The following is a 24,668-nucleotide window of genomic DNA, read 5'->3' as shown; positions in this document are numbered from 1 at the left end:
CTAACTTTTAAGGCCCGATTACAGCTCTACTTTACACACAGCGTGTGTCTTGTCCAGTTCGTGCTTACCAGCATGTTCATAGAAGCCGAAATGAGCCCAGACATCGGCTTTTAAAATACCCGGTGCATTTTTTATCACTCGTTTCTCACAACCCTCTGCCATTTTTTCTACCGCCACATACCTGTACGCGACGAATGATGTCAGCAGGCTATAATCGATTATGGGTTATTACTGCATCGATGCAGAATCGTCCACCCCCGCATCGCGATGCATCGCACAATCGATTAATTGTGACACCCCTAATATATTTAATTAATACACATGGTTTTTAATGATAATTTAAGAGGGGCAATAATTAGATGGAGGGACCTGTCCCCCTAACCCCCCTCCCAGGATTTACGCCTATGTGATGGTATATGTCAACCAAATATCGGTATTGGCGCAGAAACTTTCTATCTTTGCATCCCTAATTAAAATGTTTATCAAAATTTGAAATATGTATTAAAAATATCTGCCCATGATGCATATTTTTTATCGCAATTTGGAAAATCCTCTCACGAATATGCTTTGCTGGCTGTGTAAATTATAACTGCAAGTACTGTAAACAAGAAGCAGAGATCATATTCAAAATGATTAATTGACCAGTTTTATTTCACCTGTACTCTCATTCTGTTGGGTGGCAGAGGGAAGGCAGAATGTCTCCAGACACAAGGGATTCAGCAGCACACGCATCTCCATGATGACATCACAGAGGGCGTGGCGCAGGGCGGCCCTCAGTCTGTCCATCAGCTGCAGGGGGCTGATGTTACCCTGCTCCCATATGTCAAACCTCACGCGTACGGCCGCACCTGCGGATCAGAGGTCACACGTGTACATCATCACACACATGGAGGTGTCTGACCTCCTCACACAAAACAGCAGGTACATCTGTTCAGCCCGTCTGAGACTTCATCACATTACAGGGAAAAATTTACAGATCCCACAACGCTCATTTGCACATCTATTTCCTTATATATAAGTGTCTGTAAGCTGCTAATCCTGTTCCAATGCCCATCTACTAAATCTGATGTAGTAGGTGTCAAAAGACTGTCATCAATTGTTAAAGACAGCTTTCCCAAGCACAAATGCCTCTTTTGCTATAAAAAAAACGACTGTAGGATTTACTAAACACACAAAGTGAAAAATTTGCGCTGAAAAGGTGTGGTTTTTGCGACTGACCTTATTGTATGCATAGACGCAAAATTGACAGGAGGAGAATATTTAAAGGGCACCTATTATGCAAAATCCACTTTGGACAAAAATGTGTGTTGGCAGTGTGTGAACATCTACAATGAAAAAAAATCCACCCATGCTCCTTTTTTAATCCCCATTACACCAAAGCAGTCTCATTAGACATGATGTTTTGATTTTCTTGTTAATGTGACGTCACACTGATAAACCCTGCCCACAGCTCCTGACTGACTGGTTAAAAGTGCCAAAGAATGCATTGAAATAAATTGTTCATTGTCCATTTACAACCCTAGGATTTGCCTTTAGAATGAAATTGTGTATTATAACCTTATTTGAAAGGGTCATGAATAATAATGTTGAGCTCTGGTCTGATTGGCTGTTTCTCAGAGCAGTTTAGTAGCTCTGTGTGTGCAAAAACAGACCTTATGTCTTAATCAATTATTCTGAGATTGTAAATAGATGTTTCTAAGTGGTAAGTTTGTGTTAATTCAGTATGGACTGCAAAACGTAACTGAAACGTCAATAGTAGAACTTTAGCCTAAACACTAGCATATAGCATTAACTAGCATGTAGCGCTAACTCAGCAGTTACAACTTTGTCGCTAAATAAATTTTAGTTTAATTTAATGTTTGGGGCGTACATATCGACTGTAACGTTGGCCTGTTGGTCTGTTTTCCAGCGGTCTTTTGCATGCGTGAGGTTTACATAAGGAGGAGGAAACAATCATATTTTAAGCTCACAATATCTCATTACCATGTACAGAACTCTTATTATTCATCTATGCCTGCAGTAAATACAGTTTTACATTCTACGGCACCTTTAATTTTACCCCAAAGCTTTTCGAAACGTGTTTGTTAGCACATTTTAACCCTTACCCAGATAACGATACTATTGCCTTAGACTGTATTCACAGGAATCAGATCTATTTATTCAGCTGATTTCCGGGTCTGGCTCTAGCACTTTTAGCATAGCTTAGCATAATTCATTGAAACTGATTAGACCATTAGCATCATGCTAAAAACAACCAAAGACTTTTGATATTTTTCCTATTTAAAACTTGACTCTTCTGTAGCTACATCGTGCACCAAGACCGACAGAAAATTAAAAAAAATTATTTTCTAGGCAGATATGGCTAGGGAATTATACTCTCATTCTAACGTAATAATCAAGGACGTAACATTACGAACTGCCTGAAAATAGTTCCCTTAGTAACTTTCAATAGCAGGGGACTATTTTTGGGCACTGCGTAATATCACTACGCCAGACATGTTACATCAGCCAAGTCCTTGATTATTACACCAGAATGAGAGTATAGTTCCTAGTCATATCGGCCTAGAAAAATCTCAATTTAAAATTTTCCGTCCGTCTTAGTACACGATGTAACTACAGAAGAGTCAAGTTTTAAATAGGAAAAATATCAAAACTATTGATTTTTTTAGCGCAATGCTAATGGTCTAATCAGATTCAATGCATTATGCTAAGCTATGCTAAAAATGGTACCGCCAGACCCCAAAGATCAGCTGAATGGATTCCAAAATGGTAAAAATCAAAATGTTTAACTCTGGGGGAGCTGGAAAATGAGCATATTTTCAAAAAAAGTGGAATGTCCCTTTAAAGATAGCACATTCCCCCACTGAAGTAGAGAAAACCTGGCTTTGTTTTACTGAAATAGTTGCCCGGAGGCATTACAAATATGGCCGCCGAGCGGGAAGACTTCTCTAAATGGGACTTTGGAGTGTCTCACCACTCATTCCCACTTTGTAGCCATTTGGCTTTTAGATTTATAGTTCTTCAGGTTACAATACTATAGGATTTAATTTATAGCCCCCAATACACCTGTAAAAGAGCTGAATAATACTGGACTGCAAATGTAAAAAAAAAGCATCTCCGAACCTGAGCTCTGACTGGGAGAATCCATCTTGACAACGGTCGTCAAGGCCTCAAACTGATCCGGTTGAAGAGAGATGGTCGAGACGTCTCCTCTGAGAGCCAGACCGCTGCCGTCCTGAGCCGGAACCTGCAGCGGGCACCCATTAGCATCCACGAACGACAGAGTGATACAGGCGATACCTGGGGTGCGCGACGTAAACGGGAGAAAAAGATTGAGGAGTGAATTAAACAATAGATCTGGAAAGACCGGTATGAATTATGTAGGAAATAATTCTCTGTGCAACCTCAAAATGAAATCTAATAAATTTAGTTGGAGCAGAAAGAAAGAGCGGGCTACGCTTTAGACAAATGCGTCAATACATACGCCCTTAAATTATATAAACACAAACTACATCTTAAAAAACAACGCCTAACTTCAGTATGAACGCTCATAAATCCTCTAAATGGGTTTTATGTTGTTGTATTGACTGGGTTTACAGCATAGAGCCGGCAGGCCTTGGGAAGGCACGCTTCTGATAAGCTCAAAGAGAGCGAGAGATTTCCATCATTAGCACATCGGAGATCGATGGCACGTCACTCCTGCGAATTCTAGCAATAAAAAAACCTCACAAACAGCACCTTGGCTGTGACAGTCACATTAAAACGCATTAGCAGCAAACTGTGGAGAGCGAACGTGGATTTATCCGTCACATGATCAATGCATGACGCTAATGCATCCGACATGATCACCTGACATAAATCACCAAAGTAAAGTCAGCGTTATGAACTTAAATTGGCTCAATGCTGGGTGGAACTTGTGAAGACATTTTACTGGTACTCACTAGATAAAAAGGTCCATTAATCATTTTTTCCTTTCAATCTACTTTGCCATGCACGATTGTGAGGTTTACGGTTAGAGGAACATATCAAAAGCCTGATATAAAATCAATGACTTCAGTAATAAAGTAAAAGCAAATGTGTGCATGTGAGCGAGACTCAATCAATGATGGAGCAGCTCAACATCATCTCTTTGCCCTCTCATAGTGTTTTCTGTGATCTTTTAAGAGTACTTGATGAGGTGTGATGTAGTCTAGGGTGACCCGTACGGCCCCTGCGCTCCACTGAGACTACACGAGAAGAAAGAGAAGGGCCCTTTAATCTCTGCTGGACTCTAGGGGTTGGGAAGATAGTCAGGGCAGGACCGATGAAGTCCATCAGTGATTTATAATGAATGGGGTGAGTGCTGATGGAGATGATTCTGGATCGAATGCTCAGGCATGCTGATGACATACATTACAAAACCTGACAAGGACGAAAAATCTGTCATCGACTCACCCTTACGTCAATGCAAATATTTCTATCGTACAACACAGGAAATTTGAAATTATGCATTTAATTGCATTAAATACAAGTCAAAAACGCTGAAACATTGATTTTCATGAAATAATACATTACATTGCATTTTGTTTTTAATGTAAGGATGTGGCCATTAAAACTCTTTCCCCGCCATTGAATTATTAACTCGCCACCAGCCATTTTTCGAAAAGTTGCCTGTCAGCATTTTTGTGATTTTCATAAAAGTTTCACAAAATGCCTTCCAGGAAAATATATAAACATACAAATATATTAATTAAAAGAACAGACCCTCTGCTTTCAAACAAACAATAAACAAACAGACAAACAAATAATAAATATGGGTATTTTTCTTCAAAAAATTTTTTTAGCAAAAAGCTAAAATAATTACATTTTTGAGAATGAATTTTGTTAGAGATCAGATTCAGAACGATTACTAAAACATATATAAAGTGTAAGATTAGTAAATAACGTTTTGGCTTCAGTTTTTTTTTTCATAAATTGGGTAAGCGATTGGATTATCCATCTAGTGAATAATTGCAATATTGCAGATTAACATGAAAATTCTTTAGAGACACGTTTTTTTTTATGCAAAATGTTTTTTTCTTAATTGACGAGATAACTCGTCAATGGCGAAGAAAGAGTTAAGAGAAAACATTTGCTTAAAAAACTTGTTTCTCGTGAGGCTTTATGTTAATCTGTAATACCGCGATAATCCACTAGATTAACGCACTTTTTAAAAAAAACTGAAGCAAAAAAATATTTACTAATTTTAAACTCCGTGTATGCTTTGATAATCATTCTAAATCAAACAAAATTCCTTTTGCAATTATTTCAGCTTTTTAACTTTTTTTTTTTTTAAGAAAAATACCCATATTAAAGAGTTCATAAGCAGAAAAAACATAAAACGGATGAAACATTATTTTTTCAGTTTTGTGTGTTTGTTTGTTTGAAAGCAGAGGGTCTGTTCTTTCATTTGATATACAGTATTTGTATGCTTATATATTTATAGAAGAACATTTTCCTGGAAGGCATTCTGTGAAAAAAATTTTTTAGCGGCATTTGCGAATTTGTCTCGCTGAGTGCCACAAAATCTAGCCAGCACGTTTCTTTGAAGTTAAAGGGACAGCATGTAGGATTGTGGCCAAAACTGGTACTGCAATCACAAAACTGGTGGCCAATACACAACATGACAACATAAACATCAGTTGAGGGCTGCAACTCCCCTTTTTAAATGACAATATCCTGGCCAGACCACTGTTGTGAGTGATACAAGTATTTGAAATGAACATGATTTCTTAATGTCTAGTGACATATCAGGGCCATTTTATGATTAATTGATATAAATTTCTTACATACTGTTCCTTTAAAGAAATGTGTTGTGCTTCACAGAATATCCACCAGGTGGCGCAAGGCAGAACTCTCATAAGGAGCGACCAAAATTTTGGTCAGAAATTCACCCAATTGCCGGTTGGGAGATATTAACCGCACTTGTTTCCCCTGTACACTGCGCAACAAATGACGCACGACAAAGCATGACTTAAAAAAGTTCCACGTATAAAAAATCGGCACAAAATTAGACGCAAGTCGAACAGCATATGCCCGGCTTAAGAAGTAGAAAAAAGTATTTTCTGTGCTGATCGACATGAATAAATACTAGATGAGCTTCTGTGTTTAAAACTAAATGATCTGAAAAGCTCTTTAAAGCCTGAGGGGAACGTCAAGCACTTAGAACCTGGAGCCATTAGATTGCTTTAATAATATATAACAGAAAGTCAAAACAGAGTAACGCTATAATGTACATGCAAAATGTCTCATGCAGGTGTGAGCAGCTCATCTCTACCACAGCAATGTTAAATAAATGCAGATACTACGGACTACAGCTGACTGCACACTAACAGATTTTATTAAACTGTTTTTAGTGGTGCAAAATTTAATTAGCATCCGAACATTAAGCAGCACCACAAACTCCCCGATGTGTTATTTGCCCTACCAACCCATTTCTCTGCCCTTTGAAGCAACAAATAATTTGGAAATTTCTCATGGTTGTTATCGAGCAGGCCCTTGTGGCCTTTGCAATGACCAATGAACTCCAATTAGCAACAGCCTACGTATCTTGTTTTCTCCAAATCATTAAACGTTAAAACCAAATGCATATTTAGATTGTATTTACATTATTTTATTTTATCAAAAGCAAATCCTCTCTCTCTCTCTCTATATATATGAAGAGTTTGGTTCCAAAACGCAATAAATCCAAAAAAGGAGGAGTGGCATTTGTCGCATTTTGGGAAAAAAGGGAGAAAAGATGACAGAATATCACGGCGGGTATTGGATTTTGCGTAAAATGAATTATTTACTTTTAACTACTGACCTGATATAATACTGATTTTGGCAGTAACTCATTTTTTTCAAAAATGGCGTTTATCGCGTTTTGGAACCAAACTCTTCATATATATATATATATATATATATATCTATATATAAATAGGATTTGCTTCTGATAAAATAAAATTATGTAAATAAAATCTAAATATGCATACTTATAAACAGTGTTGTGGGTAACGCATTACAAGTATCGTGCATTACGTAATAATATTACTTTTCTGAAATAACGAGTAAAGTAACGCATTACTTTATAAATGTACACATTAATATTTTAGTTACTTTTATAAAAAAGTAATGCAAGTTTAATCAATTTGATAAAAAAAATATGTAATGAATTAAACTGAACGCAATTACCCACTCTATGCGTGTGCACCTGAACGGGAACAGTTTAAGTCAGAAACGGAGATGGCAACCCAGACCTTGACTCAGCCAAGTAAGGAAAAAGTAACGAGAATACGCGCTTAAACGCAACTAAATAAGGATTGTACTGTTTGCAATCGTGTATTTTATAAGAATACCAAAAAGCACGTCGAGTTTCCTGACTCGTGTGTTTGTGTATTGTGCGTTTTCCTTGCGTGAACTGTTTGACGGAAGACAAAGAAAACACTCGCGTCTGGAGATATTGAAACACACACGCAAGTAAATAAGGATTTAGATGTCATGTTTGGTGCACTCGGATGAAACAACAAGGAATGGAGAGACTGGCTTGTGGATTGCGTATTCATTGACTGTAGGAGGCACAAGTTATGCATATGGATGTTTCTGTCCATTCAGTTCAATGGCGCGTGGGTGTGCCGATCTCATCTCATTACAGATAAACAGGTAACAGGAGAAAGACGATCCCTCTCCTCCTTCTCATACAGTTTACACCGAATGACAATATGTTTTCGATCTCACATCATTCAAAAGCTGACATTCCAATCATTATATAGACATTTATCTTTTGTTTCTATGACAAGTATTCATTAAGTTACAGTTTATTTTTCTGACGGGTTTCTGAAAGGACTTCACTGAGGGAGAGAGAACAAAACGCGCATCATGTTTATTTTCTTAATTTTGCGAAAAGCACAACATTCTCTTTTTATTGGAAGTGGACAGAAAAAAACTAGCTACTTTAACGTTTTAAATGATGTATAAATCATATCTGTATGTCCAAAATCAGCTTTTTTGGGGAGTAACTTAATATTGTAATGCATTACTTTTAAAAGTAACTTTCCACAACACTGCTTATAAATGTAATAACTCCGCCCCTCTGATGACATCATCAAACACTCTTCTTTATCCCCTCTTTTTTAACCACCTAGGAGACCTATTTTCACAATCCAGTCAGTTCCTAATGTGCAAGTTTGAGTTGTACACAACATTTGACATGCAAAATTAAATGAGATGCAAGCGAAGATGCATGCTAACTTTAAGCTTAGCATCACGTGACCTAAAGCAGAACCACACACACAAACGCATCCATCGGGTGCTGGAGGGATGGTCTTGTACCTTGAAACTGTGAGGTTGGGAAGAGATTCTGAACAAGCTCCGACATGGTACCTGACAGACACACCCACAAGATAGAAATGAATGAACAGCAGATGGAACAGATGCACACCCACAAAGAAATCAGCCAATGAGTTGTAATGGGGAGGAGCTAAATAAAATCAGCGATGCTGCGGTCATACTGTGACATAATATTACAGGGCACATATTATGTAAAATCCACACAAACAACCCTACAATGCAAATAATTTACCCACTCCTATTTTAATGCCCATTAAATAGTCCCTTCAGAAAAACGTGATTATGCGATTGCATGATTCAATGCATAATCAGCAAAAGTCCACATATTTATGCGGGGGTCACATTTTTTAAATACGCCACACAAATTGCAGATTTATGCTCACAAAAATATTTACTTGCATGATTTCATAATCCCCATATTTTTGTAGCAAAAAGTCACATATTTTAGCAAAAAGTTGAAAAATGTTGCATTTACTTCACACAAGCGCACCCATGTCCCCTGTTGTCATGGGAATGTTAGGAAGTGACGTAATTACGTGACATGAACATCATTGAAAAGCTACAAACAGTAATTGCAAGTTCACGCAGTTTTTGCAACTTCTCGCAATTTTGGCAAGTTCCCGCAATTTCATTGAATAAAATTGCATAAATATCCTGCATATTCCATCGCTTTTTTAAAGAAAACGTGCCGCAAGATCAAGGATTTTTACCCGCAACAATCACAAAAAAACTCCTCGTTTTTCTGGAAGGACTGATTAAACAAAAGCAGTCTCATTACACATGCTGTTTTGATTCTCTTGTTAATGTGATGTCACACTGATAAAGCTCCGCCCATGCCCACTGACTGACTGGTTAATTTTACCCAAAAGCAAAATGTTGTAACGCTAATGCGGCTAAAAATACTTGTCTTGGACTGTATTCACAGAAATCATATCTATTTTAACCTAATTCGCTCACTGTCTGCTGGTAAGGGAGTAAGGAGCTGCAGCTCATTTGCATTTAAAGGTACATGCACGAAAACGGCACATTTTTGCTCCCACCAAAATAGGGCCATTTGCACATGCTATAATAAATGATCTGTGGGGTATTTTGATCTGAAACTTCACAGACACATTCTGAGCACACCTGAGACTTATATTACATTTAGTAAAAATTGGCATTTCTTGGCCAACTAGGCAGCTTTTATTAAACCAAACTGACTTTTTTACTCCGATATTCAATGTTGAACAGATACAATGCTCTAGTGTCCAAGAAAAAACATCCTTCTAATAATTATGCATGCTGTGTATGAGTGTAGTAGTTTGCCAAGACACAGCTTTCATGATACTGGCAGTGCAACATAAAAATATAGAGAAGCTGACAGAACAGGAGAAATGGATGTTAGAGGATTATCAAGGGAAAGGAAAGTAATAAAAGCACACGAACAGGTCTCATTGTGAGCAGTTAATAGATGATTTGTGGACCACACACATACACACCGCTCAAGACAAGTGAAAGCTTGTGGGAAATTCAGACCTGCGCCATACCCACACTGTACCGGCCAGGCGGATCTCAGTGACGTCTTTCTAACTGGCAGCGTTTCAAAACCCTGGAGGATCAAATCTGACCTTGCAGAACTGTTATTACGGTCATCCAGAATCAATGAACCCACGAGGAGATGATTCCAGGTTATCCTATTTACATCATAATGCTGGAAGATCATATCTTAAGACAGGAACCGCAGCCCTCGCCTCGGCAGGTACTTGGGTGGACTTTCGGTTCATTAGCGGTTGGCAGAGGATGCAGAAGTAACCCTGCGGTTCCAGACCGGAGCCGCTACGACTATCACTGTCTCCACCTGACAATTATCTCACAGCAATCTGGGATCAAGTCATATTAGAACCCTCAGAGTCTTGTTAAAGACACGTCACGCTAATGAGACGAAGCCCGAGTTTTCCCTCTGCAGCTGTTCAAGATCTCCAAAATGGTCTTTTCGTATACGCTCCAAATGAGCATTAAAAACTAAAACTTTAGATTGAAAGTATTTTGCACTTACTGTACATGAGAGTTGCCATTTTATGCAATATATAATTATGTATACATTTATTTTTAAATGTATGCATTTGATAGATGCTTTTATACAATGCAACTTACAGTGTATACAGTATCAGTGTTCGAACCCACATCCTTTTGCGCTGCTAATGCAATGCTCCACCAGTTGAGCCACAGGAGCATAACAATATTGTTTTCATTTGGCCTGTAATCCACTTTAAATGTCAGAAATTGTTTTGCACTAAAACAGTCATAATGTTTCTTATGACTGTTTTCCATCCTCTCTGCGACCCTTAGAATTAAACTTGTTGTTTTTTGCAGCGGCCTCTTCGGCTGTGAAATGAGATGCAGGGCTTAAGTGCACTTACACGAGTCCCATGTAGTTTTCAACTGCCTGTCCCTGAACGACAGCCATCATTGCAATGCTATCTTACAATGAGACAAAAAACAGAGCTGCACAAACTGTTCAGATCAGAGAGAAATTAACAGGGACTCTTATAAAAGTAAACTTCAGACTTGTTTCTAATGTTATGCAGAGATGTAGATGCTAGAAATAACCTGAAATGGCACAAAGTTTGACCGACTTTACGACCTTTACATCCTAAGTGGATTCAATAATAAAACTGAAGTCTAATAGGCTATTTATAGTTGTGCGTAGGTCCTACTGCACAGGCTTGACGTGTCAGTTTTCATATACAGCGGGGAAAATAAGTATTTGACACATCAGCATTTTCATCAGTAAAGGAATTTCTAAGTGGGCAAAATTTCCACCAGAATTTTTACAAAGAAATCAGAACATTTAAGTATACAAGTTGAGTCATAATAAATAAAGTGAAATGACACAGGGAATAAGTATTGAACACATGAAGAGAACAAGGTACAAAATGGCATAGAAAGCCAAGAGAAACATACAATATATTAAATGAAAGAACAGACCCTCTGCTTAAAAAAAAAGTTTCATCCTACCTTCATTTGTTCTCTTTTTGTTTCTTCAAAAACACCAAATTTTGTGCAAAAAGCTGAGATAATTCAATTTTTGTAAAGGACTTTTGATAGAGATCAGATGCAGAGCGATCCTCAAAACTTAGACGGACCTACAGCTGTTTGCCCTAGGGCGATACTTCCGGGTTTTATAAGTTGCGAAAGTGCGTCACCTATAATAGCGGTATAGCGGATTACACGACAATGTTTTCAACCAAAACCAGGAAAGTTTTATGTGGTTTGGCTATTCCTTAAACAACAATGATGTTTTGTTGCCATAAAAACGCAAATTTTTGAAGACTTGTTTTAAAGTTCATCTCCGTATAAACAAGAGTTTACAGTTTATTAACACTTCTCCGACAAAGTTTATACAATTTTGCCACTTTAGTCCCGTGTCACTTGCAATAATAAACCTACTTCATTATCTGTCTAAACAAAAAAACTCAATGCTTTTGCCTTCGTTGATTGTTTATAATTAAACCACAGGTCTTGAATGCTGTAATCTGCATTATTTTTCAAAAACCGCACACCTAACTAGTCAAACATCTTAAAAATTGTCACCAGAGCAATGTTTGTGGTTACCGTGAAATAAGCGGAATAATTGACTTCGGTCCTTTGAATTATTTGAAAATAATGCACACCGCTTCGCGTCGTGCCACATTACCACGTTGGGTGTGCATTATTTCAGCGGTGTCGTGTGTATGTGGAATTTTGTAACGATTCAAAGGAAAAGGTTTGTTTTTTCTAAATCTACGACATGTAAACGTTGCTTAAAATCTGAAGTAGGATAAAATAAGCTGAGCTTTATCTTACTTAGACTTATAAATCTTAAATGTGTGTGTGTGTGTGTGTGTGTGTCAAGCAATGTCCTCCACTCAGTGGTGTAGTCTACGTGATACGCAGGTATACGCCGTATACCCACTAGAAATTGTCAAGGATTTCCGTATACCCACTAAAAATAGCTTGACGATGCGTAACAGCGTAAGCATGGTTTTCTGACATTTCAAACTTTTAGTCATAATTCAGATGTAAAGCACTGACCAGTAGCATGCTACACTTGCTATTTTAGCGGGTTGAACTGCATATATATTAGGCTATATATTTGGTGTGTTTGAATTTCTGCTGAACTGCGCGATCCGATTCGCGTATGAAATCAAATTACCATAGCGGCGCGAAAGTGACTGGGGAGCAGACTGGTGTGGCACCAGAAGAACCCACATGCGAGTGACAGCAAAGTACCGCGAGAGCGATTGCATTTATCACATGGAGAAATCTGCTTTGAATCGCTCTCGTGGTACTTTGACATCACCAAAGGGTCTGCTTAGCGCCAAATGAAGTCGAACCTGCAGTGTAGCTGCTCACGCGACACTGTAAACAATCCATGTGAAGTGAACGAGCTGCTGCAATATAAAATCCGGAAAGTTAACAACGCACATGTGAGTAAACAACATTTAAAACATCAGTCCAGTTTATTACTTTATCTGGAGGTAATGCTCCAAATGCAAAAAAATAAGACCGTAATTATATCATGGTGGTTTTAGCTTTAAGCATGTTTGCTTGTGGTTCATAGTGTTAAACTTTCCTTATCTGGGTTAATTTATATATCTACGTTCAATATGTATATTATCTTAAAATTTTGTGATGTTAATCATGTCTTCGTTGTTGTTCAGTTCATTGTTGCTTATTAAAGATAATTTTCTTCACTTTTTTTTTTGTGTATAATATTTGGATACTTGATGGTCTTGTATTAATAATTAAGTAAAAGCCTATTTTCATTTTTAGACACTGCTTGTATTATATGCATAAAATAAGCTTTTATTTCAGTGACTATGCAAATTAGAGTTAATTCATCTTAAATGTGTATTAATTAAAAACATTTACACCATTAAATTACACATGGTAATGTTATCAATAGTTGTCAGATAATAGCTATTGAAAGAGTGGATATTTTTTTCTCCTTCAATGCATGTGTTAGCCACGGATTGAAGATTGGAAACAATTTATTTAATTTTAATTAACAGTTGAGTAACTTTTGGCCCTGAGTTAGATGTTGATTAACACTAAACCAGTCTAAAAATCCATCCAGTTTCCACAGCTGTAAACCCATTGACTGTTAAAGTCTTTTTTTCTTATAATAAACTGACATGTTGATAACACATTCAGTTTATGTGTTTATGAGTACACTCTCAGAATGCTCTCGATTACATGAAGATCCATACTGTATGCATCTGTAAGTGTGGTGGTGCTTATGGGGTGTCACTCTGGGACGAGTGAGCATAAGGGTGAGAGGGAAAAATCACAGTATACTCACTACAAAAATCTAGACTACACCACTGCCTCCACTTGTTAATTAGGGTGAAGCAATAAATACACGACACGCTCACCAGTCAGCAAAACCAAAAATATCATCAGACAGCACCTCACAGTTTAACACGGGGAAACTCTGCAGTCCTGCCAACAAACACTGATGCAATAAACCACACTAAATTATTTCTGCACGGTAAACAAGCGAAGTCTGTGTAACTCTGCAGGACTTCAGGGGTATCGAAGTCAACAGAGAGATTTAGGAGGTGCTAAACAAGTCGCTGCAGGAACAAATCAAAGCTTTTCTCCTGTTGAGCTGGGAGAGTATTAGTCACGCTTAGACTGATCTAAGACTGCGGCGAAAGTTCGGCTGCAGCTCGCAGCTCCAATGGGACAAGCCCCGCCCAGCGTGATAGAATAGGCGTCTGATTGACATGTAAAGCAACCAATCAGAGTCTGATTAATAGTTTGTGTTAATCAGAGACCTGCATGAAAATAAATAAGCGAGATAAAGCCATAAAGTCACCCAATAACATCAGAGCTTACTCAAGGTTGTCTTTTTTCAGTTTTGTGTTATTTGGTCAGGTGGGCAGGACACTTTTGAGGGACAATATAACTTACCTTTTCCTCCCGTACCCTGACCTCCAGGTTTATTGTAGAGGTAGATATCATGATCAGGCATCTCACTGCTTGTGTGAAAGTAATGCTTGAGAGAGAAAGAGAGAGAGAGAGAAAGAAAGAGAGAATGAGGATTATTGACTGGAGAATATTAAGCTGAACTACTTTAACTTGACACAGATGTACATCGCATGGTGCAAAACAAAATAAATCAAGAAAAGATTCAATAAAAATGAAACTGATCAAAGGGTAAAATGTCCTGTTACTTTTAAGGATGTAATTTACCGCCTGTGAGATTCTGAAGTGTATGAATCTGAAAGAAGCTGGTAATAACAAAATAAAGTAGTATTTTTTCTGAGTTATTAAAGTCCTCCTGTAGTCTATAATTTTATCACTGAAAACTCATCTTTGGGATCATAACAGCATATTTAAAAGTTTTTGTGACAGTAATTTCTTCATGCTTAAAAACAGCTTAAATGCAACTCTACACCTTGCCTCATTTAATATACACAGGTCTATGAAAATGCAAATTAGCCCCTCTACTCAATCACACAGCTTGGACCATAGATATGAATATGCAAATTAGTCCACCCCCCACATTTTAGCACCACCTCCGACCATGGATATATATTTAAATAGATGCTACATTTGGCAGTTTCAGAGACATAACGTATCTTCTGGAATATAAGTTACATTTTTTTCATAACTTGGCTGGTGCTGCGACTTCTAGTCAGGTGCGACTTGTAAGTCAGTATGAATTAATTTTGACATATGAACCAAGAGACATCATTACCGTCTACAGCCGCGAATGTCCAGATTAAATGTCTGTTCTTCGGCTTGGATTTTGTGAAATAATTTTCTAAATAAATGCAACGTGTAGTCCATTGCGACTTATATATGTTTTATTGTCTTCATGACGCACTTTTGATTGATGCGTCTTATACTCCGGAGCGACTTATAGTCCGGAAAATACTGCTAAGTTTGGTTCAAAACAATGAATACGTGATCTGCGCATTTGCATCACTAATCTTTTTAGGGCGAGTATGTGCGGCATCCATAAATAATATCTATGGCTTTTTAACTGTAATGATGTGTTTGGTTAAATGCTTGTGACGTAGGAAACCGAGGTAATTTTAAACCACCGGAATGAGACCGTCTACGGAAAACTCTAATTTTATGGCAAAAACACTCAACAATGGTGTTGAAAGATGAATTTGCGAGGGGACATTTTTATGACTTCTTTCATGTTTAAGTGCTATAATTGGGTCCCCAGTGCTTCTATTTGAATTTTGAATTTTATTTATTTAAAGAAACAGGAACAGCATACATTAAACATTAACCTCAAAAGGAAAGATGCATAGTAACAGGTTATAGCTCAAGAGCTATTTCCCATCCGTAGTCCCTGGGCAGGCTTTTGTTATGTTAAAATACATACTACATCATACATACATAAATGAGTACAAAATTTAAATTGGTCAAATAAAAAGTCAAGACTTCACATGCACAACATCCGTCTGCCTTTCTTATCATGAATCTTTAAAGAACTTTTATACAATGACTCATACAATAAAGAAAATGTGGAACGATTATATCATTTAAATAGGCTCCTGAGGCCTCGATCGTAAGGAAATTTCAAATGTATCTAAACTGTGCCATATTAAATTTGATTGTATTTGATAACTTTTTTATATGCTTTTTAAAGCCTAAGTTTTGTTCCAATATGATACCTAAATATTTTACCTGCTCTGGATTTGAAATCTTTTGTCCATCAATTAAAATCTTAGGGCAATTTTGTATTTTATAACGATTTGTAAAAAACATTGAAACAGTCTTATCGAGATTTAAGGTGAGGCATGAGTTTTTCAGCCACAAAGAAACTTTCTTCATCTCTACGGTCAGTTTTTGAGCAACTTCCGCAGTTTTACCATGTGCATATAGCATCATGTCATCAGCATACATAATAATTTTACTCTTACACACAGTTGGCAAACCATTTATGTATAATGTAAACAGCAGGGGGCCCAGAATGGAGCCTTGTGGCACTCCCATGCTGCAGGATCTTAAGGGTGATTTTGTATTATCTACCTCAACACATTGTTGTCTGTCATTAAGATAAGATTGAATCCATGCTATTGTATTTGTGTCAAGAGAAAAATCTGATAGTTTGCTCTGCCATTTAGTACAGAGATCAGCTCATTTGCATTTTAAAGGACACCACATCTTTGCTCACACCTGCAAAGTGGCAATTTTAACATGTTATTATAAATTATTTATATGATATTTTGAGCTAAAACTTCACATATGTACTCTGGGGACACCAATGATTTATTTGACATCTTAAAAAAGTCCCATTTAAAGCATATAAAAAACACGACATATACACCACTTTTTTATATTTTATTTGAGTTTTTTGTCCATGTCTGGTATCTTTGAGGTCTCCATACGCTTTTTCAATTCTAAGTTATCAGAAACAATAATGACATCATCTTGCACTTATATTCTGAGGCAACTCTTATCCAAATTTTTGTCCAAATAAATGCGTTATAGAATGAGAATGTCCTTCCTTAAAACAATCTGATACCCGCTAGTTCTAGTAAACGTTTATGGTCACATTTACATGATGCTTTTATCCAAAACAACCTACAGGGCATTAAAGCTATACATTTTATCGGTATGTGTGTCCCATTGCAAATGAACGCAATGCTCTGCGCCACTGAAGCAATGCTGTTACAACATAAATGAAAGGCTATCCTCTGCTTTTACCTTGAAGTGGTGTACAGTGTTGCTGTCGGTGTATTTGGGTATGTGGAGGAAGATGAGGAGGTTCTGACGGAGGTAGTGAGCGACAGCCTGGATCCACGGCATGCAGTACTGAGGCAGGCAGAACTCCATCACTTCAGTAGCAGGAGAGCCTGGAGGCTGAATAAACTGAGAACAAGATGAAACGCTGGAATTAAAAGGTATAATAAATAATGTAATAAACAAGAGCGACTGCCAGAGAAACTAACTAAGTAACTAACTAGACTCATTTTTCTTGAATCCAGGTGGTGAGAAATGCACTGCAGCTGTGGATCATTGTGGGAATGCATCGGAAACAAGACGCATATAATGCATGAAACTCTTTTCCTCCTTTCATCATCCACCAAGTCCAAATCATACATCTGATCGCTTTGAAATAAACCCACAACGTGCCACACAACTTTTAAATATGCTCACATATGAAACGTGTCTGGCTGTTATATCTGTTAGATTTTCAGACACTATGCTGACGGTCACGTGTTTGGCTCTGTTCAAGCTCTGCAGATTCATTTATAGTTGTCTAAAGGGGAGAAAGACGAACACAGAAACAGTCGAAATAAACTCCACATCTGCAGGAGTCAGTTTGCAGTTTCTGACCAGCATGACAGTGATGATGTCCAACGTGGCTTCGTCCAAACGCTTCCTCAAAACCTTAACTAGTTCATCAGTGATCTCTGGACCTGTCAATCACAGGACAAACACAAATTAAACCAGCGCTTTAAATCAGCCCATCAACATTTATTTATTTCTTATATAAGATAATTTGTTCAAATCACAACGCACTGGAGATCTGGCCAATCAGGGCACACCGCACTTTTCAGTACGATGAGCTTGTTAAAAATTTATGTTATAAAAAGATTACGCATAGAGGCGCAACAATACCGTACGGCATGTGAAAACAGTGTGCCTTAAAATGCATAAACAGATTGCATTACACCAAATATGTTCTTTTAGCAACGTCATATGACCCCTTTAACGTATTATGCACAATTCATCATCTCTGAAAAATTATTGTCTTTTATTAAAATTCAATCAAATAAATGACTTTCCTTTCTCGATGATGTCATCAAGAACCATCCATAACATAGAAACCTTGTTTATGTCCTATCAATTCATAATGCCACTTATTTGATCAAATATTCTGTTTCACTCACAAACACGTCACATTACATAAGTAAAATGGGAAAACTATTAAAGGGTTGCTGTGAATAGCCCTGCAGTTAAAGTACAAGCATTTATAGCACAGAAATGACATCATAGCCCTATTGTCAGTACACAGGATAAAGAGCAACAGTGCCCCCTACATACTCCAAAAAGTAATGCAGGTGGTTTTAAATGACATTGAGAGTCTGATTCTGCCCAAAATCAATACTGCTGTTTTGGGTGCAGTACATCATTCACTAGCTCGAAAGTAAAAGCGCTGAAATAGCGCCAGCATTTCAATCAAGTCATCATTTATTACATTGTAAACACGCCTACCATGTGATTAAAGCTCATTACAGACAAGGTCTTATTCATAAAATGCAACTACACAACTTTACTGACACAATTGACATTGTGAAGTTAGCATTCACATTTAGCAGCAACAAATACAATTTTATAAAAAATTGACCCGCATGATGCAAAACGGGTGATTCTCGCAAAATTCGACTTATGAGGTGTCATGAAACATTTTGATAAAAAAGTAAATGCTATCAAAATAAGCAGCATACAGTTACAAACATCTCTTCATGTACTATTTTTTCACATGATTTCAAATGACATCATACAAACCAATTTTTGTTGTTTTTTTCACATTTAAGGGAACATTTTTCATTACCGCAATGTGTTCATGATTTGGGTTCTTTGACATGAAAATATTTATAATAAAAAATCTAAAAAATAAAAAGCTTCAGTGCATGTAAAACTATAAACATTTACAGTAAAGAAACATGTGGTGTTTGGTGATCATTGGTAAATGTAGAGACAATAATAAGGAATATAAATGTGTCCAAGACCAATTTTCTCATCCTCCGCAACAATTTTCAATCATTGTTTAAGCCCTCAAAATTTGTTGGAAGGGACATAATTGACTGTGACACTCAAGATGGCTACCAGGTAAGCAGTTCTTATTTTTTCTTTCCAGATAAAAGTTGAAATTTTGTTTGTCGTAGTACCTAGACAACTTTGTAGTTCTCATTACCAAAACGTGAGTTTGTAAATGCATATATTTAATGTAATATCATGTTGCGGTAATGATCATTTTTGATAATGATAATCTAAAACATTTAAATAATTCTATAGGAAATATTTTTTAAATCCTCCAAAAATAATGGTTATATTAAGTTCAGACCTTAATCTTATATGTGCAAAAAAATGGCTTCAAGGGCTTTTTAAAAATTGTGATGCTGGACACCTTTTAAATCTGGATTTTGTGAGAATCACCCAAAACGCATTTAGCACAAATTTTGATTGAGTGATCATGTCATTATCTGATCACCATAATTGCTTTTGCAATTATGCAGACGGCACGTAGAAAGAAATGCACTATTTGTCTCTCACCTGCAGTCCCCACGCCGTGGACCAGCAATAATATGTGTTTGTCCACTTGTCCAACCAGCCTCGAACTTTCCAGAGATGAGCGAGGACCCTGTGTACACGTAAGATGCATTAAAGATGCTCTTGGGAAAACATTCCCTGACCTGTTTTCAGTCTATAAACACAACACAATCTCTCAGATCTCTCTCATCACTTCAGGATGTGGCGCCATAAATGCAAGGACAGGTCGGTGCTTTGTAAGCAGCAGGTAAATCATTCAAACTAGACGGCAATCGGAGCCCTAATGGCTCCTGAGGGCTCCAGTTTCCTAAAGCTTAATGAGAAGTGACAGTATGTGAACGTTACCGTGAGGTCCTCGGAGCCGAGCGGCTCCTGGCTGCGTGCCAGACTCACGGAGCGAACCACGTGCACGTTTCTGTCCAGATCGCTGTATCTCCCTGTCTGACAAGTCTCAGAGAGTCTACAGAGAGAGAGATGGGAATAAAAAACAATTGCAGAAAACGAATATATATATGCTTGATTACGAGGTATTGACTCACCGGAGATAGAAGACGGATTTGGTGGATCGCTCCTGATACACAAACATGTTTTTACGGTTGACCACACAAAAGGCATTTAGGACCGAACGCAAAGCTTGCATAGCTAAACAAAAGAGAGAGGAAAAATTATATTTGGGATATAAAATACATACTTTACGAGGAACGGCACACAGCCGCACACTTACCGCGTGCAACACCCATGTTGGGCCCCATCTTGAGGCGCGGGTGAATGTAAATGACGGTACTCCAAACCACATCGCAAGCAAAGTACCCAGGTATGAATTGCATGGTGGCGGCGAGGTAGTCCCGAGGCTGATAGCTCTCATCTGCATTGTAGTCTGGGACAGAAAAGAGGTGCAATAAAGACTTTCATCGTAACACTTTTATAACAAAGGAGAGATTAGCGGGATTATCTGAACTCGACAGAGTTGTACGACACAACTGAGGCATTCGGTAATTTGTCTCCGCTGTGTTCTGGATCAAATTCATTTGCACAGTCAGAGCCGAAACAGTCTGCGATATTGGGACATTAGCAGTAATTCACGCTAAACTGCGGCTATAAAACTGGAGCGAAAGAGGGGACCTGCGCAGCTGCCAAAATCTCTCATTCATGTTAACCTTGATATGAACTTCCTGTGGGTTTTTGCAAAGTGTGCTATTGTGGGAATGTGATTGAATTTAAAGAGCAATCGTTAGGTGTTATTACTGAATGCCATAAGACTCATTGTCCAACAGTGTGTGGCTCTGGTATATGTAGCTAACACGGGTTAAGCTCTTATGTAGATGTCTTCTGTACCGTCTGAATTGGTCATGCGAGGCCTGTAGAGAGATTCATGTTTCCAGATGTCTTCCTCGCTCTCAGCCACCAGGAGTGAGTGACACACGTGACTATCATGCAGGTCCTGCAGTAGGAGGCGCTGTGAAGCAAAAAGTTCAAAGGTTAGCGAAAAACAACTGAGAAAAGGTGTTAAGGACCCATTACTTATCCAAGTACTAAGGCCAAGATATTCAGCTGGACAATATATTTTGTGCTACACGCAAGCAATAATTGCGATTTAAAATCTGAGCACGAAAGCCTGTGTAGTATATTCCCACCCTCGATTTGTCATCTGTACATGTCAGACAAATGTTCTTGGCCCGATTAAGCTTTCTAAGACTATTCTGCTTTGTACCTGGTTGACCGTTCTGCACATTTCTCCGATCCTCCTCACCACCAGCTGATGAAGACGCAAGAACTCTGGGATCTCATCCTCTTCCTCCTCTTTTCCTCTGTTGAAGCTCCTGTCGACACAAAACAAACGTCTAGAGCGTGAGGTTTAATCACAAATCATCCCATAATGCAAAAAAAAACTTCAACGAGTTCAACGAGTACAAAGCGTTTAATGGTCACAGATAGAAATGCAAAACGTAACTATGTTTGCATGTCCGGGGACACAAATTTGCAATTGACTCATTATAAAAAACCTTGATGCTCTTGTTAGCGGTGTATTTTAGAAGCGAGCGAACGCAGACCATCATTACGAACGTAAACATACAAGGGAGAGAAATCTCAAGGCTCATGTTCGCCTTGATGTTTGCAAGCTTAAATCTGAACATAGACATTGTGAGAATGTGCTCGAATCAATCAAATGATGACCTGGTTATGCCCATAAACAATTTGAAATCCTTATGAAAAATATTTATCATCTTGTTTTTTCTCTTCTATATTTGCAGGAAAACACAACGCAGGCATGTGATTAGCCAATGGATCATGTCAAAATAAGTGTTCGCCATGTCATGTGAACCTATGTGCATCATGTCAAAATGTGAACCTATGTGCATCATGCCAAAATGTAAACCTATGTGCATCATGCGTCATGTCAAAATATGTTTTCGCCGCGTCATGTGAACCTATGTGCATGATGCGTCATGTCAAAATTTGTGTTCGCCGTGTCATGTGAACCAATGTGCATCATGCATCATGTCAAAATGTGTGTTGCCGTTAAGGGTGTGACGAGACACCTAATCCACAAGACGAGACGAGACACGATATTGGGTTCACAAGAACGAGACGAGATTCTGACATTTTTTAAGAAATCCTCAATGATAAAATAAATTAAGAGGAAACTCAAATCATGTTATTTTGAAATGTTTTAACTAATCTGGGACTGTCCCTAACAATTATTTTGCTAATTGATAATGAAGTAATTTGATATTTTTTGGTGGTAAAAATAGCCCCAAGTGAGAAGTAACCTTTAAAATGACATAATAATGCAGTAATAACTGGTTCAAATAAACCATCAAAACAAGTAAACACATTACAGTAATATAGTATGACTATGTACCCTTTGTAATACACCAGCATTATGTATTATAACAAATGCCTGCAGGGGGGCGCAAAAGGACCCGCTTCTGTTAGTTTTATTTCAGAAGGTTACTTTTTAGCAAAACAACGTTTATATGTTGAAATGATACATGCAGACATAAAATCATGTCAATTTCGAGTGAGGGGTTAATCTGCTGAGACTTCACATCTGACACTGATTAACAGACAAACACAACGCGTCTCCGATGAACATTATTGGAAACCCAAACAAAAAAGCACACGCAGTAAAAGACAGAATATAATGCATGCTCTGTAAAAGGTTTAGCCAGAAACTTAACTTTATATCAGGAGGACAGTGTCCGTTTCTCAAACAGAAAGCTGCAGCATCAAGAGGTCGTATAGGCAGGCTGCATACGTCATCAAGCCTGCTTTATTTCAGTTAACTGAGCATTGCATTCGCAAGTCATAAGCATATTACAACAATTTACGATTAACTAAATATAATAGTAAACTTTATAATTGTTAATATTCTGTAATAAGACAGTCTTTATGACGTCTACAAATGCGCCCTCAAAAGGATGCAGCCTTTTGTCTGAGAAACGCCCGGCATTTCACCTCCACGAGAAATCTCGTGACATAATTAATTTTGTGATACATATTTAATCTCGCGAGATCGTCGGATGAGATCTCGTCGCACCCCTAGTTGCCGTGTCATGTGAACCTATGTGCATCATGCAAAATACGTCAAAATACGTGCTTGGTGCCCAGAGGGGTTTATGATAAAAGAGATGCTCGAGTTCACACGATACTAAACGCTTAACACTTAAACTCTGATTTCACATGAGTTTAGGCGAGTATTTGGCAAGCGCGAGCGTCTCTTTTATCATAAACCGCTTCGACGCACCTGCAGCAGGCCCACATTTTAAAATGAACCATGATGCGCCGAACACATATTTTGACCGACACACGAGCGACACACATGCATGTTTTGACGAGTTTCGCATTCCTGCCTCCCCAGAAGAGAAGTCACAGCACGCCACTGACAATAGCGTCGAACACAGAGAGACCAAAACAACGGCAGTTACGAATTAGAAGTCGATTTAACCAAGGATGTACTTTTTTGGTTTGAAAGTCATGGATCCGGTTTTCTACCATTATAAAGCTTGGAACAGCCTAAAGATTGCTAACTATTGGTTTGATGTATTTGACACGTTCCAGACATGAATTTCAAACGTGCGTGTCTTTGTACCTGGCGTGAGAGAAGACCTCCACCCTGTCGTGATGAATTCTGATGATGAGCCAGAAATCAGGCATGAGGGGCGTCCGTCTCTCCTGTTCGTTCATAGTGGGTCCGTCACACTCCGAATCACTGCTGCCTCCATCATAACCTGAAACACATACAGACAGATGAGGAACACGAGGAATGATGATGTAATGCACATTAAGTAAACGTATCTTACCCAGCATATCTGAGTCCAGACTGCCTTGACTTGACACCACGCTCTGAACTCGACTGGGCTGCCGTTTCCCACTGCCTAAAAAGCAAATGTGTGAACCTTTCTTGGTAAAAAATAAGCTGTGATGCTGACAGACCATCTAAGGCCACGAACAGACCACAGATTCACTATCGGTCACTTACTGTGTGTGACGGACTGCATGGACTCGGCCAAACTGGCGGCAGAAGGTGTTTTAGGAGGGGACGTGTGATCGGACGATCGCTCCATGCTGCTGCCCATCTGCAGGACGGATGCATTTTGAGATTGAGTCTCTTCCGCCTCTGATTGTTTGATCGGACCAGGATCAGATGACTCGGTGGGTCGCGGGTCTGAGTCGTTCCACACCTGCTGGGTATCTCCGTCTCCGTGATAATTCTGTTGGGAGAAAGCAATACAGGACTTTACAAAGCAAACCTCCCTTGTTCAGAAGGTGTCATGGTTAACTAGTTATGGTGAAAACACTGCTTTTTTAATAACCTTAACATCTAGCTCTGTTTTTATTGGTTCTTCGTCACATGTGGTGAGGGTCGCTGTGGATCTATTGCCCACCTCAGGACAGACGTCGGTCTGCTGCGAATATTCAGTCGTCATGCGAGACAGCTGTCTAGCAGCCTGAAGTCTGTGAGCCCGCTGCCGACTGAGAGACACGTAGTGGAAGTTGTCTTGCTCGGCGTTCAGCAGGTATCCGGGAATCGATAGCCTCTTGAACTC

At 38.4% G+C, this 24,668-nt stretch overlaps 1 protein-coding gene across 1 annotated transcript in view; it reads right to left on the bottom strand.

Moving 5' to 3' along the window:
* Positions 1-24,668, bottom strand: part of szt2 (SZT2 subunit of KICSTOR complex) — a 115,091-nt gene that overhangs the window by 57,382 nt on the left and 33,041 nt on the right. The window contains exons 38-52 of the mRNA XM_073870658.1: positions 24,435-24,668; positions 24,101-24,332; positions 23,922-23,996; positions 23,711-23,849; positions 21,329-21,437; positions 20,953-21,073; positions 20,342-20,494; positions 20,157-20,259; positions 19,963-20,077; positions 19,621-19,708; positions 17,629-17,759; positions 17,044-17,208; positions 14,284-14,368; positions 3,124-3,300; positions 657-848 (exon numbers count right to left, since the gene is read on the bottom strand). Coding sequence (XP_073726759.1) covers positions 657-848; positions 3,124-3,300; positions 14,284-14,368; positions 17,044-17,208; positions 17,629-17,759; positions 19,621-19,708; positions 19,963-20,077; positions 20,157-20,259; positions 20,342-20,494; positions 20,953-21,073; positions 21,329-21,437; positions 23,711-23,849; positions 23,922-23,996; positions 24,101-24,332; positions 24,435-24,668 — 2,119 coding nt within the window. The remainder of the gene's footprint in view (positions 1-656; positions 849-3,123; positions 3,301-14,283; positions 14,369-17,043; positions 17,209-17,628; positions 17,760-19,620; positions 19,709-19,962; positions 20,078-20,156; positions 20,260-20,341; positions 20,495-20,952; positions 21,074-21,328; positions 21,438-23,710; positions 23,850-23,921; positions 23,997-24,100; positions 24,333-24,434) is intronic.

This window comes from Misgurnus anguillicaudatus, chromosome 8, assembly GCF_027580225.2.
Source record: "Misgurnus anguillicaudatus chromosome 8, ASM2758022v2, whole genome shotgun sequence".
NCBI lineage: Eukaryota > Metazoa > Chordata > Actinopteri > Cypriniformes > Cobitidae > Misgurnus > Misgurnus anguillicaudatus.
The sequence above is the reverse complement of the archived record's forward strand: the minus strand, read 5'-3'. Positions and strand labels throughout refer to the sequence as shown.